Consider the following 26,877-nt stretch of genomic DNA (forward strand, 5'->3'; position numbering starts at 1 on the left):
GGCTCCCAATGAGTCTGGGCAATTGGATCCTGGGGCTAAACAGAATGACAGCATGTATTCTCTTAAAGCAGAACAAATGGACTTAAAAGCAAATTTGGTTATTAGAGACAGTGCTACTTGCCTTTTGGTCAATGTATTTGTTGTCCTCAATTGCAGATCTCTTGGAATGATCACAGGATGAAGATGAAGCTGAAGGAAGTCTTCGTAAGAGGCAGCTTGTGTCTTGTTGCTGGCGGTCAATGAATTGTTTCATAAAGCTTTCCCTTTGTAAACAAACCAAAGAGAAATCAAACACTTAATGAAAAGAAGGAATGAATGCCCAGTTTCTGACTGAGATGCCCTTCAGACAAAGCAGGGGAAGAAAAGAGGAGACTCATGTAGACTGCATAGAAACAAAAAGCTTAGATTCTGAAAGACTTATTCTGTGGCCAGTATTATCTTTGAAAATACCTCAGGCATTATGTTTTCTTTTTTTAGTAATATTCTGCAGTAGATGACATTTCAAAAAATTTTGTTCTGGTAATAATTACAGATTTGCAGAATCTGGGAGTTAAGAAAAAAGCTTAGGGTCACCTAGTCAAATCTGCTACCAAATAAGAAATTCCTTTTATAGATATTGCCTCATTAAAAGAATATAATGATGCACCCCTTATAGAACACACCATACTTGAATTTAAAAGGGTGAATTAGTAACTAAGGAGGATTTTAATATTTTTCAATATACTTTTGCTCAGAAACTTGAAAAAAAGTTACCAATTTTAAGTCACATAAACTGTAAGCAATGAGGATTGGTATTATATGTATATATCATACACATTATATTTATATACAATTTATATATATATAAAATATAAATAATATTTGTGAAAACTGAATATTCCACTTATTAATTCCCACTTAGAGAAGTATGTATTAAACTTAATTTTTACAAAGAGCCACTATTAACATATCTAATTTATTTTCATCATAATGATCTTGTTCTTCTCATTTTCATTTGGGCAGCATGTTTATTACAAATATAAACTTTGAATTTTAAATATAATGGAATAAAAATTTGTCAATTATAATGAGGAATTAAAACATGTATCACTCTCCCCCATTTCTTTCACTCAAAAGATCAAATTGTGATGGAAGTGGCTCTCTTCAACAATGAGAGGATCCAAATCAGTTCCAATTGATCTATAATGAACAGAACCAGCTACACCCAGAGAAAGAACACTGGGAAATGTGTATGGACCACAACATAATATTTCCATTGTTTCTGTTATTATTTGCTTGCATTTTTGTTTTTTCTTCTCAGGTTATTTTTACCTTCTTTCTAAATCCGATCTTTCTTAGGCCACAAGATAACTGTATAAATACGTATGTATATATTGTATTTAACATATGTTTTAACATATTTAACATGTATGGGACTACCTGCCATCTAGGAGAGGGGATGGAGGGAAGGAGAGGAAAGTTGAAACTGAAGTTTTTGCAAGGGTCAATGTTGAAAAATTACCCATACATATGTATGTAAAAAGCTATAAACAACAACAAGGAGGACAAGAACAACAACAACAAAACTCAAAAGATCACAGAATGAGAGATAAAAGAAGAGTTTAACAATCATTTAATCCAATGCCATTATTTTGCAGATAAGAAGAAAAGGCTTTTATCATTTGCCAAAATAATAAAGGTGGTAGGTCTTAGAGGCAAGAAATGAACCCAAATCTTTTAACTAAAAAGCCAGTCTTCTTTCTAATTATTGCATCTTGATTCTCTTTTAAATAAATGATTTTTACTTTCCAGTTGTTTCTCCCAAAACTATAAATTTTGGAAGTTCTTTGATTAAACAATGATTAGGAGTTGACAGTGATTGTGACTAGTCTGATACACAATTCTCTGATACCAAAACTACTTTTCTATTTATTTGGTAGTCAAAAAAACCAAGTGACTGTCTCAGAAGAAAAGCCAATTATTGCTTAGCCTCTAAAAAAGGAGCCTCCTCATCCAGAAGTTATTTTGTGTATCAACTTTGTTTATGGGCAGTCTTTCTAGACCAAGAGCAAATTTTCACTTCAGAAGATAAGCATAATAGCTAATTCGATTGAACTTTATGTTTTACAAATTGATTTACATATATTATCTCATTTAATCTTATTTTAAAGATGAGAAAAATGAGGCTGAAAAGATAAGTGACTCAGGCTCACATAATTAGGTAGGATTTGAATTACATTCTCTCTGACTCCATGCCAAGCAATCTATGTATGACTGAGACTATCTTTTGAGGGGGAAAAAGCAATTTGAAGAAATACTAATACATTTCAAAAATGTTTTTTCTTTAATTGTGAATATATATGTACCTTTTCACATATACCTATGCTTATATGTATATATATATATATATATAATTATGTACGACAAATACATTTACATATAACTATATAGCATAGTGCAGAATTGTGTGTGTATATATATATATATATGTATATGTTACAGAGCATACATATAAATATATTCCCAAATTTGAGATGAAGTACCTAAACCAGATTTAAACTGAATCCAGCACATGAATCTAAGAAATACAAATAAACAAAGTACCTGATTTTAGGAACTGTAAAATCTGAAGGAAGCTTTGAGATTTTCACCATTTGTGGTCGATTGGGAAATTTTTCAAAGATACGCAGGCGCAAAGGGAGTTTTTCCTTGGTGTCTGCATTTGCTTCACTTTGCTTCAACTAAAATAAAAATGAAGGGCTATCAGTAACTGTCAGTTAGTGATTCATAATCAATGGAGCAATAAGAGTAATCACACAGTGAAACATAAGATGGCAGCAAAGACCTACCAAGCATTGCCAAACCAAGTGCCGTGCATACTGAGAGGCTAAAATTCTATCAATGCACAATTAGAAAAAAGACAAGTATAACTCTGTAAAAAAGAGAAATTATCTGTATTTTTATTTTCAAATGTTAGCCTCTTGAAAGAACCATGTAGACAATTCTATTTCATACATGGTTTATTCTTTTGTTTACTTACCATTTATATTGATAAAACATATAAATATAAATTGCTTTTGTGTTAATTACATTTCCATATGCATACACAAACACACACAACCCTTTCTACTCCCCTTTTATGGTTGCAACTGTTTTTTTTTTAAGTTAGAACTTTGGTTTCATTGGTATAAGAAGCTCCTAATTAGGAACTGACTTTACTAATGCAGAATAATAATAATGTTGTTATTATTATTATTATAACTAGCATTTATATAGATTTATTGGTTTGCAAAGCACTTTACAAATATTATCTTCATTCACAGCAACCCTGGGAAGTAGGTATTACTATTATCTTCATTTTACAGATGAGCATACCAAAGCTTTCCTGATACCTTTAATTCTAGTAGTTTTCTTCTGTCAATTATTTCCAATTTATCTTGTATATTTTTTCTGTTCATAGTTGTTTGAACTATGTCCACATAGTTGCCCACATTAATTAGACTGTGAGCTCTTTGAGAACAGGGACTATCTTTTACCATTCTTTATATCCCTATTGTTTAGCAGACTACTGGGCACACAGTAGGCATTAAAAAAAATCTTTATTGACTGATTTGTTGACTTACCCAGAGTCACAAAGCTGACAAATGTCTGAGATAATATTTGAACTAAGGTTTTCTGTTTAAGATTCCCCTACATTGTCTTAAGAGTGAGAACTTGTATTGGTAGAGTTTTCTTACACTAAAGTTGCCTATATCAATGAAATTTCATTGAGTTTACTCAGTTTATATATATTATCTCCACTCAATCAATCATATAATAGTTGACATTTATATAACTTTATGGTTTGCAAAGGGTATCAAAAAACCTGCAACATTCTTCAATAGGGCAAAGAGGAGATTAAAATAGAATTGGGAAATATCTAACAAAATAAATAAAAATACAATAGAACATATATAATAGTAATGTGTGATTTTTTAAGTTGATAAGAAGCTGGAAGAAATCCTTACGTATGGTTAAGTGGCCCCAATTCTATTCGACTTTGTTACCCTGCTTTATTAAATTATCTCATTTGATCTTCATAACACTTGAGGTAAATGCTATTAGCAAATGGTACAGGTAAAATCATTTCTCTTTTACAGAAGAGGAATTTAGACTGAGTAGAATCAAGGGAATTGTTTACTATGGTGTTTAAGGTGTGAAAACAGGTCTTTCTCATGGTCTCTTTCCTTTTTAAAGGAATTCAGCACCCAATTCACAATCTTCCTCCACTCTTCAACTCTCTTACATTTGACGTTAGTAGATATACTGATGACTCTTCAACTATCTCTTCAAGGAATCACCTGGCTCCTGTCTTTCCCATACTAGAGTTTTTCCCATAAAAAAATCTTTAAAACTTGGCAGCATAAAATGCTCAGTTAAAAAATTCTCTCATAGGGGAGGAGGATATAAAGTTATATACTTCAACTTGTCCATATAGTTCTTTTTAACATAACAATCCTGTAAAGTAGGATGTACAAATATTATTACACACATTTTGTAGATGAAATTTGGGCTCAAAGAGCATAAATTATTTATCTAAGATCACTATGTGATACTATGTGATAAAGCCAAAATTTGATGCTAGATCTTTCATATTATTGTAGGTCTTGGGGAACGTGCATGTCTGTTTACTTATGTATAAATGTTATATTATATATTTTAAATTATATTGTTATATTATATACGTTAAACTATATACTTATGTATAACACTGAAACCATTGTCATGTAAAGTAAAAATATTATTTACTAAAGTTCTGAGAATTAAAGTGATGATGGCAGTGAACTGGAACCACAAAAAGTCACAGAATATAATTATTATACAATATATAGTACATACTATATACAATAGTATAATACACTATTCTATCATTTTTATTGTTAAACTTAAAAATACTCTTACAGTAAAGAAAAGAAGCTGATTAACAAAAATATGAAAAAAATCAAGAGATTAAATTAATGAAACTGTTCTCCAATGCAAATATTAGAAGAAAAAAATAATAGCTAGGAATGATGAGAGTGGACAAATAGAAGATAAAAAAGAAAACTGAGATTAATGTATAAAGTCAGACGAGACAAAAGAAGGCTAAGATAGAAATTTAGAGAAATAATAGAAAGAGTTGAAGTGAAAAAGAAAGATGTATAGCAGAAAAATGAAAATATGTCAACAGATAGTGCACACTAAAGTATGGGCATGGTGGAAGCATAGAAGGAAATGAGCAAAAATAAACAAAACATTATTTGTATAAAAGATTTATAGCAGATCTTTCTGTAGCAGCGAAGAACTGTTAACCAAAGAGATACTCCTTAATTGAAGTGTGATTAAAGATTAAAAGATTAAAGAAAATTATGGCACATGAATGTAATGGAAGAATATTGTGATGTCAAAAATAAAGAAAAAGATGATTTCAGAGAGACATGGGAAGACTTGTATGAATTGATGCAGAGTGAAGTAAGCAGAACCAGGAGAACAATTTCCACTATAACATCAATATTGTAAAAACTTGCAAAAAAGTTGCCTTACTAACTCTGCTTGATGCAATGATCAACAATGACAGACTGATTATGAAAAATGCAAACCCATGATTTAGTGATGTTCAAATACGTAGGAAGAGATACACATTTTTATGGAAATTTGTTTACCTTTACTGTGCTTATATGCCCCAAAGATTTTATATTTTCTTCTTCTCTCTCTTTCATGTTGAGAGTAGAAAGGGAAAAAAAACAAATCTTTTTAACTGAAAAAATAAAATGTTAATATTTAGAAACATTTCAGAATTGTAAGGCAGTGAACTCTGCTAATAAGCATACTTGAAGAATTGTATGGTCTAGTTTCTGAAATATACTAGTTAAGGGTTATAATATGCTGAGATTATTGATATTTAAAAATTAGATTCCAGGAAAATTCACTGAAATCTAAAATAACAATGAATATAATTGGTATCTGATGGTTCAAAATATACTTTGCATATGTTTAAGTGCTAGTTAGAACAAATTTCCAGTTCATAGAGCATCAGCTAAACAGGGTTTTACTGCTGAAGCAAAAAATGATATCTAACCTATTTCTAGGTGAGCTGATTTCTTCTACATGCTAATTCCCAATAGATTCTCTTTGACCTTAAATGACTGACTCTTGAAAACAGAAAGGGATTTTAACAATTTGGATAATATGGAGGATGTTTTCACTACATATAGATCATGGCATGCACAAATGCATGGAGGTAGGACTGGAAAGTATGAGGACAAGGAATGAAATAATCCATTATAGAGGATTCTAGAGGGAATGAGATCAAAGTCTTAGGTGGAAATGTTAGTGTTTCTTAGATCTGAGGAGTGCTTACTTTCTCAGAGTAAAGTGAAAAGGAAAAAAGAATTAAAAATAGGTATAAAAATAAAAAGAGATTTCAGGCTGGTTGGAAGGTGAAGGGGTTTTAATATTGTAAGTAAAATCAGTAACATAAAAGGTAAGTTCATCTGCCTTGGATGAACTGAGATAATTGGGGGCATAGAAGAGTGTAAAAGATTTGGAAATAGTTGCTTTTGGGCCAGCAATAAAAGTTGCTAAAAGACCTGCACAGCAGATAAATTTAGGTTACTACTCAAAGGTTGAGAGGTCCATACGCTTGAGTATTAAAAAATTATAAAAAATACCCAAAAGAAGGATTCTGGCACATTTGATGGACACCTTGTGAAAGAATATTGCAAAGCATGGAGTCTTAGTGCAGGGAATCTTAATTTGGGGTCCACATGATAAGTATTTCAATATAATTGGTTTCTTTTGTTGTTATTACTTTATTTAATGCATTGAAAAACATTCTGAAGTCTTCCTAGACTTTACCAGATTCCCAAAGGTGCACATGATACCAACAAAAAAAAAAAAAAGTTTAAATAAGCCTGTTTTAGAGAAAGAAAGGGGACATGTGTGGCAGACTAGGCTACAATCACCAATGGCAGAAATTATACTTACATCCATGAAATCACAGATATTAAAATATATCCCACATGTAAAGATTTAACTCTCTTTTAGCATGTTGCCTAATAATGTTTTTAAATATCAAAAAACAAGTCATCTGAATCCCATGTAAATCAACTTTCCCCCACAATGATGAGACTAGTCAGTAATGTATATTATCTCAGTAACATTTAGTATCATCTACTTATATTCAGATCATAATACAGAAATACCAAGGACAATGAATGAACTAATGTCTGTGGAATAATGATGTTTGATAATCATATCATTTCAGGATACTCTTGTCCCCCTAAAAAGGTACTTTATCAACTCTCCAACAAGAACAACAAAAAACATGACAGATAATCCCATCTTCCCCTATTCTCCATTATCTTTTTCTCACACCAAACTCAAGAAATAGTTAATATTTAAACTTTAATGCCATTGATATAAACAAATAAGTATGAAAACTTTGTATGAATTTATTATCTTTCAAATCATTGAATATAAACAAATTCATATTACAGTCTCCTGGCTCTATAAAAGCATGCTGGACAATACCAATTATTACAAGGAATGGGGAATATACACCAAGTGTAGTTGAAAGATATGGGTCCTTGAAGGACTAAAACATAATTTACGGGAGCCTTGGACTTTATTTTTTATATTCAAGAAAGAAAGTGAAATGTAAAATATAGCACAAAGAAGGGAGTTTATAATGGTTTCAAATGAACAAAAAAATCTGAATCCTGCAGATAGAAAAGAGAGATCTTTGTAATAAATAGTAAAAAAGCAAAGCACAGCTGCAACCCTTCCCCCCTAAAAAGTAAAGCAACCTTAAAAAAATTTCTTGTGCTTAAAAAAATATCAGTCATCTAAGCTTACTGCTATTCTGTGGCTCAGCAGCTGTCACAGTGAGATATCATTACATACTGGGCAGCTGAAAGCATTCTGCCTGAGTTTGGCCTCTTGAGAGATCTCGGCTGTAATTGCTCTGCATGACATATACCCTATTCTGTCTCATCACTTAAATCTTCCACATCTCAGCCCGTGCTTTCTTCATTTAAATATATATAAACATTATTCAGTTTCATTTCCTTTCTAAATGTGGCACATAACAACACAATACAAGGATTCAGTTGAATGAAATTAAGCAGTACTCAGGGTTAGATTTATTTGTGGGTACTTTTTTCAAGAAAATTATTTAATTTTTTTTTAATCACATGCTATTTTGCTTTCATTCAGTCTCTTTCAGCAATGAATGACTTTTCATGACTTTTTCATCTGGCGTTTTCTTGGCAAAGACACTAGAATGGTTTGCCATTTTCTTCTCTAGCTATTTTATAGATGAGAAAACTGAGGCAAACCAGGATCTTGCTCAGTGCAAAAAATTATCTCAAATGAGTCATTTCTACAGCTATTTTGCTTAAATAATTTTACAACTCAATCACATGGGTTATAGATAAATACAGGGATATATAGTGTGACATCTGGAGGAATTATTAAATATGTGGGCATAACTAATGCCATATGCAATTTGGCAAAATCTTGCTATGCAAGATGAAAATTTTTCTATTTGATCCTGTGACATCAAAGAGGCAGCTAATGAAGGAGTTTGTCTCATTTTCTGCATTGGTTACAAAATAATCATCACTATAACATATAATGTTATATAAGAGTAATATAATATAATATGAGATCAAAATATCATTTAGACCCAATTATTTCTTTTTTATTTATAAACAATTCTCAGTTGATCTTTTGGTTGTTTACTTATTTGTGATGAATTAAATTCTAAATTTGTTTTAATAATCAATCTAATACATTTATTCTTCTATCACATATCTATTGAAGTTTCCTTGGATCACCTCATTGTTGAAGAGTCAAGGGTATCACAGTTAATCATTATGTGATATTTCTTTCTTTCTTTCTTTCTTTCCTTCCTTCCTTCCTTCCTTCTTTACTTCCCTCCCTTCCTCTCTCCAAACTTTTTCTTTTTCTTTTTCTCTTTCTTTCTTTCTTTCTTTCTTTCTTTCTTTCTTTCTTTCTTTCTTTCTTTCTTTCTTTCTTTCTTTCTTTCTTTCTTTCTTTTTCCTTCTTTACTTCCTTCCTTCTTTACTTCCCTCCCTCCCTCTCTCCAAACTTTTTCTTTCTTTCTTTCTTTCTTTCTTTCTTTCTTTCTTTCTTTCTTTCTTTCTTTCTTTCTTTCTTTCTTTCTTTCTTTCTTTCTTAAGTTGTGACCCTATGGGATCATGTAACTAAATATGGGGGTAATTTATTAATATTATTTATTATCAATAAATGTTTGATTTGTATATTTATTTTATATACCTGTTTACCTGGGGTCATGTAAAAATTTCTCAGGCAAAAAGGAATCATGAGGTTAAGAAGCCCTTTTCTATCCAATGTAAAGGATTACACCCACGTTTCCTCTAAATTAAAGATGTCCTTATTTAATTGTTTTTTATTCCCAACCCAGTCCTACATATAATACATGTGTTTGTCAATTTTAATTCCATTATTATATTGCAAATGGGACTTATAAACACTTGAAGATTTAGGTGACACTGGAAGATTTAGGCCATATATCATGATGACAATATAAGCAGGAATAAAATCTAAAGCAATCTAGTTTTTCTATTCAGAAAGAACATAATCTAATATTGGATTAACAACTCCAACTTCATCAGAGTTCATCCCCAAATACAGCTCTTTTCTCCTGAAAATAGCCCTATGTTGCAAGAAATATTTTTTATTTGAAGTTACAGAAATTTTTGCCGCAAAAGAGCTATTCATTAAAAGATCACTATAGCAGGAAATATAGAATAGGGGAATGAGTACTGATTGTAGAGTCAGGATTTGGGTTTAAATTGTTCCTCTCCTACTATGGTATATTTTTTATTTTGGAGTTCAACTAGACTAATCTCTAAATCTTATGAAATATTCATGTCTCTTACAGTTCATTTTCCAAGTAAAACTAAATATATTCTTTACTACTACTGTTACTTTGTTTCATGACTAAGTTATTCCTGTCATAATGTAGTCATGATTTTTAAACATCTGAAAAGCAAATTATTTCATAATTGATTAGTTTAACCATCTGTAAATTAGATTTAGTCAACAGAACTGTTGAAAGTATCAAATTGTGTATGCCTTGGCTTATTTTGTCATTCTTTTATATTTAGTCACTGGCTAACTTCTCTCTAACCTACCAGTATTTACTGAAATGGAAAAAAGGATAGATGATATATATGTATTTTTACAAATGATATTAAGTATTCTAAAATTAGTATCACTACTTAACACAGTACTATTTGCTGTTCTGGCTGTTTTTCCTGAATATACATTCCAAAATATATCTTTGACCCATGATAAATATTCTATTAATAAGAATGAGGTTTCAGGAACTATTGTGAAAATGATTTTCCTCCAATAATCTTGATTTTTTTCAAGTTCCTTCAGAAAGCAATATTTAAGAAAATTGTGATGGGAATTTATTTAAAAATTAGTTGCATATGAGAAGAAATGATTGACACATGCAGAAAAATACATATGAAGAACCAGAAAAGAGAATAAAATTCTTTTCCTTAAAAATAAACTTTGACGTTGTTTTCTGTTCCTGGCTTACACGATGACTAAGTAATCATCCTGTAATGATGATTATTCATCATCAGAGGAGAAACAATGGAGTGCCAAGAAAGGATGAGACCATGTCCAGTCCATTCAAGATTTCATGCAGCTCATCTACTGCAACAACTTCATCAGCAAGAATATGGCTCTTCATAGCCATATCAAGAAGTTCATGATCAACAACATCATGGAAGCCAGTGCATCAGGGGCATCCCTGAGGCTAGTAGTTTCAACTCCTATGTGCTGCCCAAACTATATGTGAAACTACTTCCCTGTGTGAGTTATGCGATCCACAGCAAGGTAGTGAGAAATTGGTCCTGGAAGACCCAAAAGGATTGGACACTCCACCCCATTTCAGACCTGCTGGTAAAGGACTATCTTCCATCAATAGTCTTGAACCAATCTAAGAAAAATAAAACAATTGGTCTATCCTAAAAAATAAAGAAACAAATAAATAAATGGACTTTAACAATAATTAAGTTATGCAGAGAGTAGCTCTAAATTGTAGCTAGACAGTAATGAACTGAACCAGCTACGCCCAGAGAAAGAACTCTGGGTGATGACTAAAAACCATTACATTGAACTCCCAATCTCTATATTTATGCCCACCTGCATTTTTGATTTCCTTCACAAGCTAATTATACAATATTTCGGAGTCTGATTCTTTTTGTACAGCAAAATAACGGTTTGGTCATGTATACTTATTGTGTATCTAATTTATATTTTAATATATTTAACATCTACTGGTCATCCTGCCATCTGGGGGAGGGGGTGGGGGGTAAGAGGTGAAAAATTGGAACAAGAGGTTTGGCAATTGTTAATGCTGTAAAGTTACCCATGCATATAACTTGTAAATAAAAGGCTATTAAATAAAAAAATAAATAAAAATAAATTGTAGCTAGAGAGCTGGCCTTCATGTCCTGCCTTTGATGCATACTGTATGTTTAACCCTTGACAAATTGTTTAAACTCTCAGTTTTCTCAGTAGTGAAAGAAGAGAAAAAAAAAGAATAGAAACTGAGGCCCTTAACCTGTGTGAAAGGATCGCTGTGATTACACATTGATTTAGAAAATCACACATCTATATATTTCTTTTATTTTTTTTATTAATACACCAACACATTACAATTACCCCTCTTCCCCAAACTCAGGTACTTGGCTGAGAATTTGATAATTCTGCCTTAGGTAACTTCAGCATTACAAGTTGCAGAGAAAGTGCTTTTAACTCTTTAGAATTGTATTCTCAATAAGAAAGCCACTGTGGTTGTACCAGGGAAATCATTCTCTGGGCTATAATTGGTGACTTGAGCAATATTTCTCCATCAGTCTGATGAAATTGAACCTGAAGATGGTTTTGGCCTTGGATTAAAGATTTATCACCAGTGCCTTAGATGAATATGATTGTAGAGAACTAAAATGTTAATTATCAAATTCAAATCTACTGAATAAGCAAATTTTTCATTAAATCATTTGTCCCCAAAGTTGGTTAAAATGGAATAGAAGGATAATAGAACAAGGGACAAAATCTGTTTTAACATTAAAAATAAATTCTGTTCACAAAAGTGAGCATGTATATATGTTTTAAGCATTGCTTCTCTCTTGGGTTGTATAAATGAGCTGCCTTGATCTCTGTGAGAATCTGCTTAATCATAGAAATATGTTCGTCATGATTAAAAAATCCATTCTGTTCTCTACTTCAGATGAAATTATATTAGATTTCCGCATAAACCAAATATTTGTTTCTTATTAGATAAAAATTCAGTAATAATTTTTTAAAACCTACACTGAAAAGAAATAAATGCAAAATATTCTTGTGCAAACATCTTAGCTGGGATCTCCATAGAGGTAGCATGAAAGACTGCTTAAAGAATGGTGAAGAGTTGAGAAAATCTGGGTTCAAATACTAGGATATTTCTTTAACATTCTGGGCTGCAGTGATGTTTGCGAAAAGGAGGATTCCCTAATAATGTTGTAAATATTAGTTAGATCATATAATAATATATTTAAAACAATTTAAGGCCCTTGGGAAAAATGTTTTATAAAAGTTCAGTCTGATATTCTGCAGGTATACATGCTAGCTTTGATATAAAACAATTTAATATGACTAAATATTAATATGTACATATGTGCTTTTTTGGAAGGGGGATTTTGGGATTCTCTTGAGTGATCTGGTTATTTCTGCTCCTCTACTAAAAACTTTTCAGCATCTCTTCATTATGTATGGAATAGTATTTAAGGACTACCTCCCTATCTGCTTTCTCTCTCCCAATCTGTTCTCAATCTTCCACCTATTGCAACATCTTCTCGTACTATTATTATCCAGGATGTAGACTATTGTACAGAAAAATTGAATACCTCTCCTTCTGTTCTCATCCTGTCCTTTCTGCTTTTGCTCGAAAAGTGATTTTCACAGCTCCTGAAAACATCAATATAAAGCTGGAAGCAATCCTAGATGACATCTAGATTGTCTCTCATTTTAAACACAAGGAAGATGACTTGTCCAAAGTCATACATGTAGTAATTAGAAAAGTTCAGATGTGAACTGAGGTTCCTTCAGTCCCTATTTCTTCTTCTATCCATTATAACACAGGATCTTAGTATATAGCTAAAAGATACCTCAAATTCTATTTGGTGTCAACTTCTCATTTTACATGTGAGGAAACTAGGATCAAGACTAAGTGACTAGCCAAAGATCACTAAGTGGCACTAAATACCAGTAATTAAATTTCAATGACTCCTACATGCTTGAAATGATACCCCCCCTTTCTCTAAAGAAGTCTCTCTTTTCCTTCAAGGCTCATCATAAATGCCACCTACATGATTTTTCCATTTTCTTGCTCTGTTCTCTTCTTAATCTTAGTGAAAAAATCAGTTTTTTTTTTTTTACTTTATCACCAATTAGAAGGTAAACTTCTAGAAGACGAGGCATGTATGTTGTTGTATCCCTAGAACAGTACCTTGTGAGCATTAACAAAAAATGCTTGATAACAGAAAGATGGAATGAAATATCCTTTCTTGATGTTTGCTACAACACCTATTTGGTGCATTATAGTTTTTCTAGAATATTTAATCTGCTTTATAGTTTTTCTAAAATATAATCTTTTACCTTCCCTTAAAGCACTGGTTAGAAGAAAAGACATATGACCTATAGAGCCACATCATTTATTCAATTCAACAAATATTTATTAAGTATTCTAATAGGTGCCATAAAATGAATAATAAATGAAAAAAAGTCATTGCTCTCAAGAAATTACATTCTATTGGGAGAAGAAAATTTTTAAAAGGTAAGTAAATACAGCATAATTTGAGGAAAGGGACAGTACAAACAACTACATCAGGGGCTCATTACCTTTTCTCCCTTCTTTTTTTTTTTGCTCATGGCAAAAGTTTGCTTAAGTACATGTTCTTCTGCTCAATCATGTTTAAAAATAATTAAAGTAAATGCTGAAGTCCAGGTAGAGGTTAATTAATATACATACCTACATAATATAGATACAAACATATATACATATATATATGTGTGTATTTTTTCCTGAAATAAATTCTATCTCAGAAAAGCCTTTATAGAGGAAATGATATTCTAAGACTTAAATAGGGAGTGAATTCCAGGAATAGCAATAGCCTAGGTCATGGGTTCTTAGCTGGGAGTTCCAGAGCCTCCAATGGATGCCTGAATATATTTTAAAGAGACTGTGAAAGCAAACAGTAAAGAAATTACATTTTCATTTTATTATCTAATATCTGAACTATCTTATTATCTTATATCTGAAATTAATTTCCTTTAATAAAACAACAACATTATTCTAAGGAATCTGTCAGTTTCACCAGACTCCCAACGGGATCCATGGCAGACAAAAAAGTTAGGAATCCATGTTCTATGTAAAAGAACAAGATAAGGTGTTGATTATAGAGAAAAGCAAGGGGTTCAATTTTAAATTTCACCTGGAGTTCCTGAAGGGGATTATTGTGAAGTAAGTCAGGAAAAGCTGGCTGGGTCTAGATTATAAAAGGTCTTGAAAGCCTGGCTGAAGGTTGTGTTTTTAATCATACAGATGCTCAGGGAAAAAAATGGGGACTTAACCAAGTGCAGAAATAGACTGCTAAGTGGAAAGGAAGTCTTTTACAGTCTTATAAAAAATTTAAACCTGCCACTCCTTGAAACCTTATTCCCTTTCTGGGTTGTACTTCCTTCCCTCTCTTTTAGATCCTAGGACCTCAACTCAGATGACAAGGGTGGGAAGAAGTCTATGTAATGTTGAAAAAAGGCTGATGCAATTCAAGGGGACTGTATTGAAAGACTCTGATATTCATCACTGAAGAAACTTAGGGGTACATTATTTTAAATCATCTCATTATTATGGAATTGACATTTTTATCTGAGAAAATCTACTTTTTTGCCTAATTCTCCAATTATAAATTTCTTATTTTTTCTGAAACAAACGTGTAACCACACTGTTGGTCATTCTGTCTCAAAGGAAAAAGTTGACTGTCACTTAAGTTTTCTTTTTCCTTTTATAGGTTAATATTGCTATTTTAAAGGACTATTTATCACTTTTTTTGTTTATAGTAAGAGGTTATATTGTTACTGTCTTGGATATAAGAATTCTTGGAGAGGGTTTGTGGGGATCTAGACAGAGGCTAATCTGTTTACTAAATATTCATTCAATAAGGCTATGATGTTGCATTCCAGATAACTAATAAGGCGCAAGTTGGGACAAGTTCACAATGGGCAAATTTAAATTTGACATAAGGAAAGACTGTCTATCCACTTGAGTTAGCTCAAAACAGAATGAATTACATATTTGAGATCTTTAAGTCAAAGTATAAAGAGGGATTATATCCATGAATTTAGATTTATATTACTGGAGAATTGGTGTGTGTATGCATGTGGGCGTTGAACTGGGCAATTTTCTTAGCAGTTCTTTTCAAAGAAGAAGGACACAAATCTGGTTCTTGATAAAAAGGGAGCCTTATTTGCATCAAAATAGGAAAGAGACAATAGGAATGTGAGTTCATGGGTTTGCCAAATATCTTCCATACAAGGATTGCTTGTGTAGTTGAAAACAGGTTACTCACCGGAAAAAACAAAACAAAGCAAAAGAGAACCGAAGTAAAAATCACCTGTTTCTTTGTACCCAACTTGAATCATCTAACCATACCCTTTAATCTTAATAGAAATTGTTATTAATATTATTGCTAGGGACTGAACCATCATTAATTAGTTGAAGTAACTCTAATACCAGAAAACAATGCTATTAATATACCACTTTAGAGTTGTATGCTTATGCTTAGGTACCTTATACCAAAATAAGGTCAAAATGGGTATATGATTTGGATGTAAAGGTTGATATTAAACAATTTAGGAGAGTAAGGGATAGTTTATCTATCAGATCTTTGGAAAAGAGAGGTATTTATGACCAAAGAAGAAGTAAAGAACATTATGAAGTGCAAAATAGACAACTTTGATTACATTAAATTAAAAGATTTTGTATAACGAAAACCAAAAGAAAGAAGATCAAAAGAGAAATACAAAGCTAGGAAAATTTATTTTTAAAACCAGTGTTTCTGATAAAGATCTCATTTCCAAAATATATAAAGAACTGTGTCAAATCTATAAGAATAAAAGTCATTCCCAATTGATAAATGGTCAAAGTATATGAACAGAAAATTTTCAGATGATGAAATTAAACTTATCTATTATTATATGAAAAAAAAGCTCTAAATCACTATGGATTAGAGAAATACAAATTAAAACAACTCTGAAATGCCACCTCACGCTTCTCAGATTGGCTTTAATGACAGAAACAGATGATAAATGTTAAAGCATGTGGGAAAACTGAAGCCCTAATGCATTGGGTAGAGTTGTGAAATAATTCAACAGTTCTGGAGAACAATTTGGAACTATGCCCAAAGTGTTAGAAAACTGTGCATACCCTTTGACCTAGTAGAGCCACGACAGGGTCTACATCCTAGGAAATCATAAAAGAGGGAAAAGGACCCACATGTGCAAAAATGTTTGTAGTGGCTCTTTTTGTGGTAGGAAAGAATTGGAATACGAGTAAATGCCCATAAATTGGGGAATGGCTAAATAAGTTGAGGTATATGAAGCTAACGAATTGTTGTTCTATAAAAATGATAAACAAGCTGACTTTAGAAAGGTCTGGAAAGATTTACATGAACAAAACAAGCAGAACCAATAATGCATTGTACACAGTAACAGCAAGATTGAATGAGGATCAAATATGAAAGAATAGGTTCTTAGTAGTTCAGTGATCCAAGGTAATCCCACTAAAACTTGGGATAGAAAATTCCATCTGCATCCAGAAAGAGAACTATGGAGATTTAATGTGAATGCTATGTTCACTTCTTTTTCCTGTTTTTTTTTTCCTCTCATAGTTTTTCACTTTTGTTTTGATTTTTCTTTCCTAGCATATCATAAAAAAGTGTATTTTAAAAAATTAATGGGCATGTATAATCAGAAAAAAGAAAACAATAAAAAAGGAAAAATTAAAAAATAAAAATTCAAATAACTTATAATTAAAAATTCAAAACTTTACCCCGATTAATCAAGAGGAAAAGTTCCCAATTAAATATTTTTTAAATTTCAGAATGAAGGCAAGAAAAGGAAACATTTTCTTAGTCAAATATTTTGGGAATAGCAGGTGCTGGTTGTTTTAGACAACCCTTCCCAGAACTTCCTACAATTGTCATTCTCTCTGCAACTACTCACTGTTTTAACCTTTTCTTCATTGAGTGCACTTCTGCTTTTGTGCCTGTTCTAGATGTTTGTTATTCATCACCAAGGGCTCTTTCTCCTCAGATGTATTACTATCAACAACAATATAAATTCAATCAAGACTCTTCTCTAGTGAGGAAAACAGCTTTGAAAACTCCTTGAAAAAGAATGTCTTCTAAGTCATTTGGAAATTGAAAGCTGTATGACAGAACATGTTTCTAGGACCTTCTTGTACATAGCAATGTTCCTGTGGTTCCGTTCTGATTGAACTCAGAACTCTCATCTCCAAAGTTGATAAGTAGTTCTTCTTATCCTTCAATGGGACTCTCCTCTCTACTTCTTTTAATGAAACATTTCCTGGACCAAAACAACTTCACTGAAAACTTTTAATAGGGAACAGAAGTTTCTGAGCTTTAGGATTGGATCTTATTAAATAAATATATGGTTATATAATAGTATCATTTACATTGGTTACATTTGTGTCTTGACATTTGTGCTAATTATTTACATCATGCTGGTTACATTATAATTGTATATTTTAGAATGGTTGCATTTATGTCTTCACATTTATGTTGATTTGCCCAAGACTGTATTAATATAATAATAATAATAAAATAATAACAATTTCAACATACAATAATATAGCACTTTGAATGTTATGAAGCGCTTTTCTCATAACATCTCTGTTAGTTCCAGTTTGCAGATGGAGAAACTGAGACTCTGGGAAACTGGTTCACTAAGATTATAATTCAGGCATCCTGACTCCAGGTCTAATGCTCTTTTTACTACAGAATGCCTTTGTCTATATTGATCAATTATACTACTTAAAAAAAACTTTGTTATTTGTCATTAAGTGAGAAACTGGAAAATTGTGAGAAAAATATGCTGTTGCCTAGAGTAGAAACAACATGGCTAATCGGTAGATAGAATTCTGCATCTGGAATCAAGAAGAAAGAGACCTGAGTTCTGATCTGGTTTTAGACAGCTAAGTCACTGTCTGCCTCAGTTTCCTCAATTGTGAAATAGAAACAATAATACCTTCTATTTCTTAGGGTGATTGTGAAGATAAAATGATATAATATTTGAAAAAAGCTCTTAATTATTATATTGCCTGATTTAACATCAGATGCTTAATAAATGCTTGTTCCCTTTCTCAACCCCTTCAAGAAAGCAAAATGATGGAGTAGATAAGTGAAGTAGAATTTGGAATTAGGAGACCTGGATGATGTAAGCACAAGTCAATGATATATATGAAAATAAAATATAAAGATCTTCTGATATTGTCCTCAGTTTGGGGGGACAAGTACCTCATGAACATGGATAACTTTGATCCAAAATGAATCAAATGGGTATCCCTTTCTTTTTGTAATAATTATACTACTGAAAAGTTGGGTGTAAAATGATTTTTTGAAAATCAGTGCTAAAAATGCACCAAAAAGCATTTACTATTTAAAGGAATCCTAAATAAAATTATTTTGAAAAAACAAAAAATACTTTGACAAAGCAAAACCTCAAAAACAAAGCAAAACCTGCAACAAAATGTCCTTATTTGTTTTATAAATCCAAATGTTAATTTATTAGATTTTATTTAAATTACAACATTCTTTATATACTAAGCTAAGGAATAAAAACTGACTACAGCATAATAGAGTTAGAATCAAAACCTCTGTTCAAACCAAGCTAATTCATATAGTTAAACACATTTCCTAGGGAGAGGAAAATTTCACTTTTCATTTTTAGGCTCCAATTTTTGGCTTGAAGATAACATTAGAAAATGCTCTGACCTGCCAAATAAATGTAGCTAGAAAAGAATGCAATGAGTTCTCTAAAATGGGAGATCATATTAAAGTCCTGAGAAAATAATTGCCACCAAGTAATTATTTTAGTAGAGTATTTTAGATACTATATTTTATATGAAATATAAGTTATCATGATTTGTTCAAAGACCTCTTGGAAGTACAACACAAGTTAAAAGTCAAGTACAGGTATAGTTGGATAATTTAGCACCTAAAAATACTATAATATCATTATTTTAAAACCTTGGTTCTTATTACTACATTATTTAGTTTCTCAATGTGCACTGTAATTACTCCTGTAGAATATTTCTTATTTTCAAAATTCATTCTAACTATTTGTAATTTCCTTCCTCCATCATATGAGTATTACTGGACATGAAATATGACTTAATTCATATTTAATAAATGAGGAATTAATTTTGGTTTTATTTCAAATATACATTTGGGGCCTCATACATTTTCTTTTATTTTTCTTGAGTTTGAGAAATTATGGTATCAGCTGCTGGTAAACTGTGTGAAAATATTACAATAAGTAACTATTATAGTCCTAATTCATTGAGAACAACCTTTTTTTTTTTAAATAGAATAACAAGTATATAGGTTATCACACATTTATTGTGTTTCATCAAAGTAGACAGTTTTATTTTCCTGAATTTTAATTTTATAGAGATGATTGATATTCTATTTTCACTTTTTAGTGAACTTTATAGAACTGACCCCAATGTATTCATGGAAATTTGTTTCATTTTTCCATTCTAGCAGCAAGAAGATATTTATGAATTAAACATTTTCTTACAGCTATCTATATTCTCTCAAATAATAGTTGAGAACACATATCACTTATTTTTTCATAATCAAATATAAATTATCCAGAAAAATATTCTCTCAATTTTAGATAAAACTTTTTTATGCTCATTGACATTATCTATCTGATTAGAGAAGTAGTTTTATATAGGAGAAAGAATTCTGACTTTGGAATTAGAAGACATGAGTTAAAAATTCCATCCTCCCGCCTAAAAAAAGTAGCAAGTCATTTAACCATTCTGGTTCTAAGTTTCATCATTTATAAAATGAGGGAGTTGCTTTAAATGGCCTCAGAACTTTAGATGTTGGGTGAACTTGCCCTTTTTTTTCTTCCCATGAAATTGTTCTTTTTAGAGTATCTTCATTATACACACACACACACACACACAAAAAAAAAAAATTTATATTTATTTTACTTGTGGTCAGAAACCTGGGTCTCTGGTTGTATGATCTTGGGCAAGACAATCTCTATGAACCTTAATTTCTTTAGCTGAAAAATGGAGAAAATAATAGCTTTAGCTTCTGTACTAAGGCTTGTGTGATGGTCCTATGAGATTCTGGTACCAATGTGCTTTGCATTCAAAGTAGCATGTGAATGTCAATTATTAACAACTATAAAATGGTTAAAAAAACCCACCTACTCTTCATTATCTGATAGCATTATGATAGCTATAGGAGCAAATGTATGTGAAAACTAAAATCTCCAAAAGCCATATTCAAATTATTCTGTTCAGTATCAGGGACACAATAGCCAAGAAGGAGAATAGTATTCAAAGCATGCATGAATTTTTATCAGTTCTCATGTTTTTATATTTGTTTTAAATCAATAGTATTTTATTTTTCCAATTACATGTAAAGATAGTTTTCAGCATTAAATTTTGAGTTCCAATTTTTTTTCTCTTTCCCTCCCTTAAATTTGTCTCCCAACATTTCAAGCAATTTCATATAGATTATACAGGTACAATCATTTTCCATATTTCCATATTAGTGATTTTGTAGGAAAAATCAGAACAAAAGGGAAAAATCATGAGAAACAAAAAGCAAACAACAAAACAATATTGAAAAATACTATGCTTCAATCCACATTCAGTCTCCATGGTTCTCTCTTTAGATGCTGATGGTATTTTTTATTCTAAGGCTATTGGAATTGGCTTAAATCACTGCATTGCTAAAGACAGCTGGTCTATTACAATTAACCATCACATTATCTACTGTGTACAGTGTTCTCTTTTTTTTCTCACTTCACCCAACATCAATTTATATGTCTTTCCAGGCTTTTCTGAAATCAGTCTGCTCATCATTTCTCTTAAACCAATAATATTTCATTATTTTCATATGCCTTGACTTATTCAGCCATTTCTCAATTGATGGGCATCCACTCATTTTCCAATTCCTTGGCACCATAAAAACAGCTGCTTAAGTTTAGAGCTATACCCAAAGGACTATCAAAATGTGCACACCCTCTGACCCAGCAGTGTCATTACTGGGTCTGCAACCCAAGGGAATAATAGAGGGAAAAGCAAAAATGTTTGTAGCAGCTCTTTTCATGGTAGAAAAGAATTGGAAAATGAGTAGATGTCCATCACTTGGAGAATGGCTGAAGAAGCTGTGGTATATGAAGCTAACAAATTGTTGTTCTGTAAATATGATAAATAAACTGACTTTAGAAAGGTCTGGAAAGAGTTACATGACTCGATGCTGAGCAAAACAAGCAGAACCAGGAATACATTGTACATAGTAACAGCAAGATTGTGTGAGGATCAACTATGAAAGACTTGGTTCTTAGTAGTTCAGTGATCTAAGATAATCTCAGCAAAATTTGGGATAGAAAATTCCATCTGCATCCAGAAAGAGAACTATGGAGATTTAATGTAAATCAACATATGCTATGTTCATTTCTTTTTCCTGTGTTTTTTCTCTCTCAGAGTTTTTTCCTTTTTTGTTCTCATTTTTCTCTCCTAACATGATTCATATAGAAATGTATATTTAAAAAGTTAATATACATATATAATAAGAAAAATAAAACAATCAACAAAAATTAAAAAGCAGGCTGCTACAAACATTTTTGCACTTCTAGGTCCTTTCCCCTCTTTTATGACCTCTTTGGGATATAATAGGAACAATGTTGGATCAAAGGGTATACACAGTTTTATAGCCCTTTGGGCATAGTTACAAATTACTCTACAGAATGGCTGGATTAGTTCATAACTCCGAGGACAATGCATTTGTGTCTCAGTTTTTCTATATCCTCTTCAACATTCATCAGTATCTTTTCCTATCATCTTAGTCAATCTGACAGATGTGAGATAGTACCTCAGAGTCATTTTAATTTGTTTTTTTCCAATCAATAGTGATTTTGAGCACTATTTCATATGTCTAAAATGGTTATATATCCTTTACCATTTATCTTCTTATAAGATTGACTCAATTCTCTATTTTAGAAATGAGATCTTTATTAGAACCACTGGGTATAAAATTTGTTTCTCATTTTAAAGGAGGGAAAAGGACCCACATGTGCAAAAATGTGATAGCCCTTTTTGTAGTGGCAAGAAACTGGAAACTGAGTGGATGCCCATCAGTTAGAGAATGGATGAACAAGTTATGGTATATGAATGTTATGGAATATTATTGTTCTATAAGAAATGATCAGCAGGATGATTTCAGAGAAGCCTGGAGAGACTTACATGAACTGATGCTAAGTGAAATGAGAAGAACTAGGAGATCATTGTACATGGGCAACAACAAGAATATATGATGATCAGTTCTGATGGACATGGTTCTTTTCACCAATGAGGTGATTCAGGCCAGTTCCAATGATCTTGTAAAGAAGAGAGCCATCTACACCAGAGAAAGGACTGTGGGAACTGAGAGTAGATGGATCACAATATTTTCACTCTTTTTGTTGTTTGCTTGCATTTTATTTTCTTATTTTTTTCCTTTTTGATCTAATTTTTCTTGTGCAACAAGATAATTGTATATATATGCTATTATGGCATTTAACATATGTTTTTACTATTCAGCATATATTGGATTACTGGGGGGAGGGAGAAGGGGTGTAGAAAAGAAAGGAAATTTGAAACACAAAGTTTTGCAAGGGTCAATGAAAAATTATCCATGCATATACTTTGAAAATAAAAAAAAGCTTTAATAAAAATAATAAAATTTGTTTCTTAGTTTTTTTCCCTTTAATCTTGGCTCCATTGGGTTTTTTTGTGCCTAATCCTTTAAATGTATTGTAATCTGTGAAAAAAATGTGTTTTTAGCAACCCTTTGTGTAGTGAGAAGGAACTGGAAATTTAGTAGATGCCCATCAATTGGGGAGGGTGACTGAATAAGTTATGGTATATATTTGTTATGGAATATCATTATTCTATAGGAAATGATTAGCAGACTTTTTCAGAAAGGCTTGGAGAGATTATATGAACTGATGTTGAGTAAAGTGAGAAGAACTAAGAAAACATGGTACACAGTAGCCAACAAGACTATGTTGATGATCAACTCTGATGGACTTGGTTTTTTTCAACAATGAGGTGAATGAGGGCCAATTTAGTCTTCATTCAGAAAGAAAATTGCTAAAGGTGGATAACAACATACTATTTGCCCTTTTTGTTATTGTTTGCTCTTTCTTTTTTTTTTCTTTCTTTCTTTTTCTTTTTTCTTCTTTTTTTCTTTTTGATCTGATTTTTTTTGTGCAGCAAGATAATTGTAGAAATATGTATAAAAGAATTACATGTTTAACATGTATTGGATTGCTTATTGTCTAGGGGAGGAGGAAGGAAGAAGGAAGAGAGAAAAACTTGGAACAGAATTTTGCAAGGATAAATGGTGAAATCTTCTCATGCATTTTGAAAATAAAAAGCTATTATTTAAAAAATAAATTTAATATAATCAATATTATCCATTTTGTATTTTATAATGTTTTCTACTTCTTATTTGGGCATACACTACTCTATTCTTCAAAGATCTGACAGGCAAACTATCCATTTATATCTACATCCAGAACCTGTTTTGACTTTATCTTGGTATAGGATATACAATGTTGATCTATGCCTAGTTTCTGTCATACTATTTTTCCAGTTTTCTCAATAGTTTTTTTTTTTTCCAAGAGTTCTTATCCCAGAAGTTGGAGTCCTTGGTTTTAATCAAACAGAAGATTACTATAGTCATTGATTATTGTGGCTTGTATACCCAATCAGTTTCACTGATATACCACTCTATTTCTTAGTCAGCACTTTATGATATAGTTATTTACACACACACACACACACACACACACACACACACACATAGTTTTAGGACTATTAAGGTTAGATCACTTTCCTTGGTAATTTTTTTCATTAATTTCTTTGATATTCTTGATCTTTTATTCTTCCAGATGAATTTTTAAATTATTATTTTTAGCTCTATAAAATATTTTAGCAGTTTGATTTGTCTGGCACTGAATAAGTAAATTAATTTAGATAAATTTGTCATTTTTATTACATTAGTTCAGCCTGCCTTTATGCGTTTAATATTTTTTCCCATTGTTTATATCTGATGTTATTTTGTAGCTAGCTGTGTTCATAAAATTCCCGAGTTTGTCTCGTAGTAGACTCTCAAATATTTTATATTGTCTACAGTTATTTTAAATGGAATTCCTCTATCTATGTCTTGCTGCTGGGCTTTGTTGATAATATATTAAAATTCTATTGATTCAAATAATTTATTCATAATTTTTGAAAGATTTGCCTTTGACAGTATTGAAACTTGGTTCAACTTTGAAAGCTTATTTCTATGTTTCCTTTTCCTGATACAATACTTGATTCTAGCAACTTTTAATGACTTCTTTCCCTCCAATACATATGACTTCATTTTCCATCTCTCTGATATATTTCTCTAGTGTTTTACCTGACAGTTATCTATGTTTCTGCCTTATCCTTTTATTAAATTATGTTTCAAGAGCATAAGGAGTATCTTTTTTAAAAAAATTATTTCAGAACCCAGTTTTTTTTTCTGACTATATAATATGTTGTTCATTCTCAGTCAATATTTTCTGTGAATGAATGAATGCTCAAATTTACTTCTTAATTTGCTTGTTAGTGGATTGAAGGTGTGGTTATAATGAGAGAATTTCAACTGAGGACAATGACTAATTGGAAGCCCAAGTCATTACTGATGTGGAGGAAAGTATATATCTCTTGGTAAATGTGGCCTCTCAGGCTATCTGGGGAATAACAGCTGACATGCTATGACGTACCAAATAACCATACCTAGTCTGGAAATCATATCCATAGAGGCAGCTAATGCACAGAATTTTGGGCTTGGAGTCAAGAAGACTTCAATTCAAAACTAATCTCGAACATTTACTAGCTTTGGATTTGGAGTGTGGGACTCAGCAGCTATTTGACCCTGAGCAAGTCACATAACATCAATTATTTTATTTATAAAATAAAGGTAATAATAACATCTTCTCTCCCAGGATTATTGTTGTTATGTTTTTGAAGTTACAGATCCTTTAATGTCAATGTTGAACTTTTTCTCCAGTAAAATCAAACAACTGGAAGAACAATGAAGACTTTGAGAGAATGGAATAAACTGGTCCCAGGATTGTTAAAATGATAAAAGTAGATGACATTTGAAAATCTTAAATCTCTATAAATACTAGCGATGATGATAACGAGAAGAAGTGAGTAAAAGAAGTAAAAGGCAAAAAGAAAGAGGAAGAAGAGAAGGAGAAAAAGAAAGAGGGACAAAAGGAAGGGTTTCTTGGGAATATCTGATCTACTGGTTATACAGAACTAGGTCACTGGGTCCTACTTTCAACACCACTTTTATAGAATCATAAGATTGAGAACTAGAATGATACATTCTTATAAGTATAAGGGACATTAGCGATAAGGCAATTTTTTTTATTTCTTAGAAAAGGAGTCTGAGGCATAAAGCTCTGTAATTTGTTCAAGGTCACAGAGGCAGTCATAAGTAGCAGAGCCAAAACTCAAACCCAGAATCCAGTTATTGTTCTACTGCATCATACTCAAAGGAAGATATAATCAGGAAGTCAGCAAGTTTCTTTGAGAGCAGGGATTGTTTTTTTTTTTTTGTTGTTGTTGTTGTTTTTTGTTTTTGGTCTTTTTTTTTTTTTTTTTTGCTTTTGCTTTCATTTGTATCCCCAGCCTTTAGTAAAATTCCTATTACTTAATAGATGTTTAATAAATCCCATAGTTAGCTAGTTGACTGACTAATTCCGAAGTTTATATTTCTTATCTTCCACCATCCTATTTGTTTGATTTTCCCCCCTGAAGATTCAACCTTTAAATTACTGCCTTGGTAGGAAAATACCTACACAAGTACAAATCCACCAGAAATCCCACTGCAGAGGAAAATGTTTTCACATACCATTCAGATGGAATGGTAAGTGCCAGTAACAAAGGTGGAGATGTGGAAGGAGGGAGATGAACCAGTCATAGCAAAAGGAGGGGGGAAGATTTTGAAATAAAAGAATTTTTTTTTAAAAGCCTGAGACCCAACCACCAAAACACAGACCTCTAAAGTAAATAAAGAAAGACAATGCAGAATTGTGAAATGTAAATGAAGGCCACAAGACAATATTCCTTTGTTTAAATGAATTCACATGAATCTGGCATCTTGGTCTAAGTGGGTTCAGCAGGGGATTCTAATGACTTTCAAAGAACTAATCTGTATTTTTAAATTTGGGATAGAAGAAAGGTAGTCCAAGATCCCACTAGTGAGACATAGACTTACTGTTTTCATAGAGCCAGTGGGGGGACACATTAGAATACTAATGTACACTCAAATACATTTGACACTTGAAAGCATTTTTTAAAGAACATTTTCTGTGTGGCTGCTGACATTGTAGTTCTTAGATTAAAAATGACCTCCACTGGTAACCTAGTGACAACAGAGTGATAATGAAACTTGGGAAAATATTTTATTCCTCATATCT

General features: G+C 31.7%; 1 protein-coding gene across 2 annotated transcripts in view; it reads right to left on the reverse strand.

The window, feature by feature from the left end:
* The window catches only part of NALCN (sodium leak channel, non-selective), a 476,168-nt gene that overhangs the window by 112,009 nt on the left and 337,282 nt on the right, over positions 1-26,877 (reverse strand). For both annotated transcript variants that reach the window (XM_031958631.1, XM_003765762.2), the window contains exons 16-17: positions 2,584-2,720; positions 122-263 (exon numbers count right to left, since the gene is read on the reverse strand). In XM_031958631.1, the coding sequence (XP_031814491.1) occupies positions 122-263; positions 2,584-2,720 (279 nt within the window). The remainder of the gene's footprint in view (positions 1-121; positions 264-2,583; positions 2,721-26,877) is intronic.

The sequence above is a fragment of the Sarcophilus harrisii genome, chromosome 3 (genome assembly GCF_902635505.1).
Source record: "Sarcophilus harrisii chromosome 3, mSarHar1.11, whole genome shotgun sequence".
NCBI classification, from domain to species: Eukaryota; Metazoa; Chordata; class Mammalia; order Dasyuromorphia; family Dasyuridae; genus Sarcophilus; species Sarcophilus harrisii.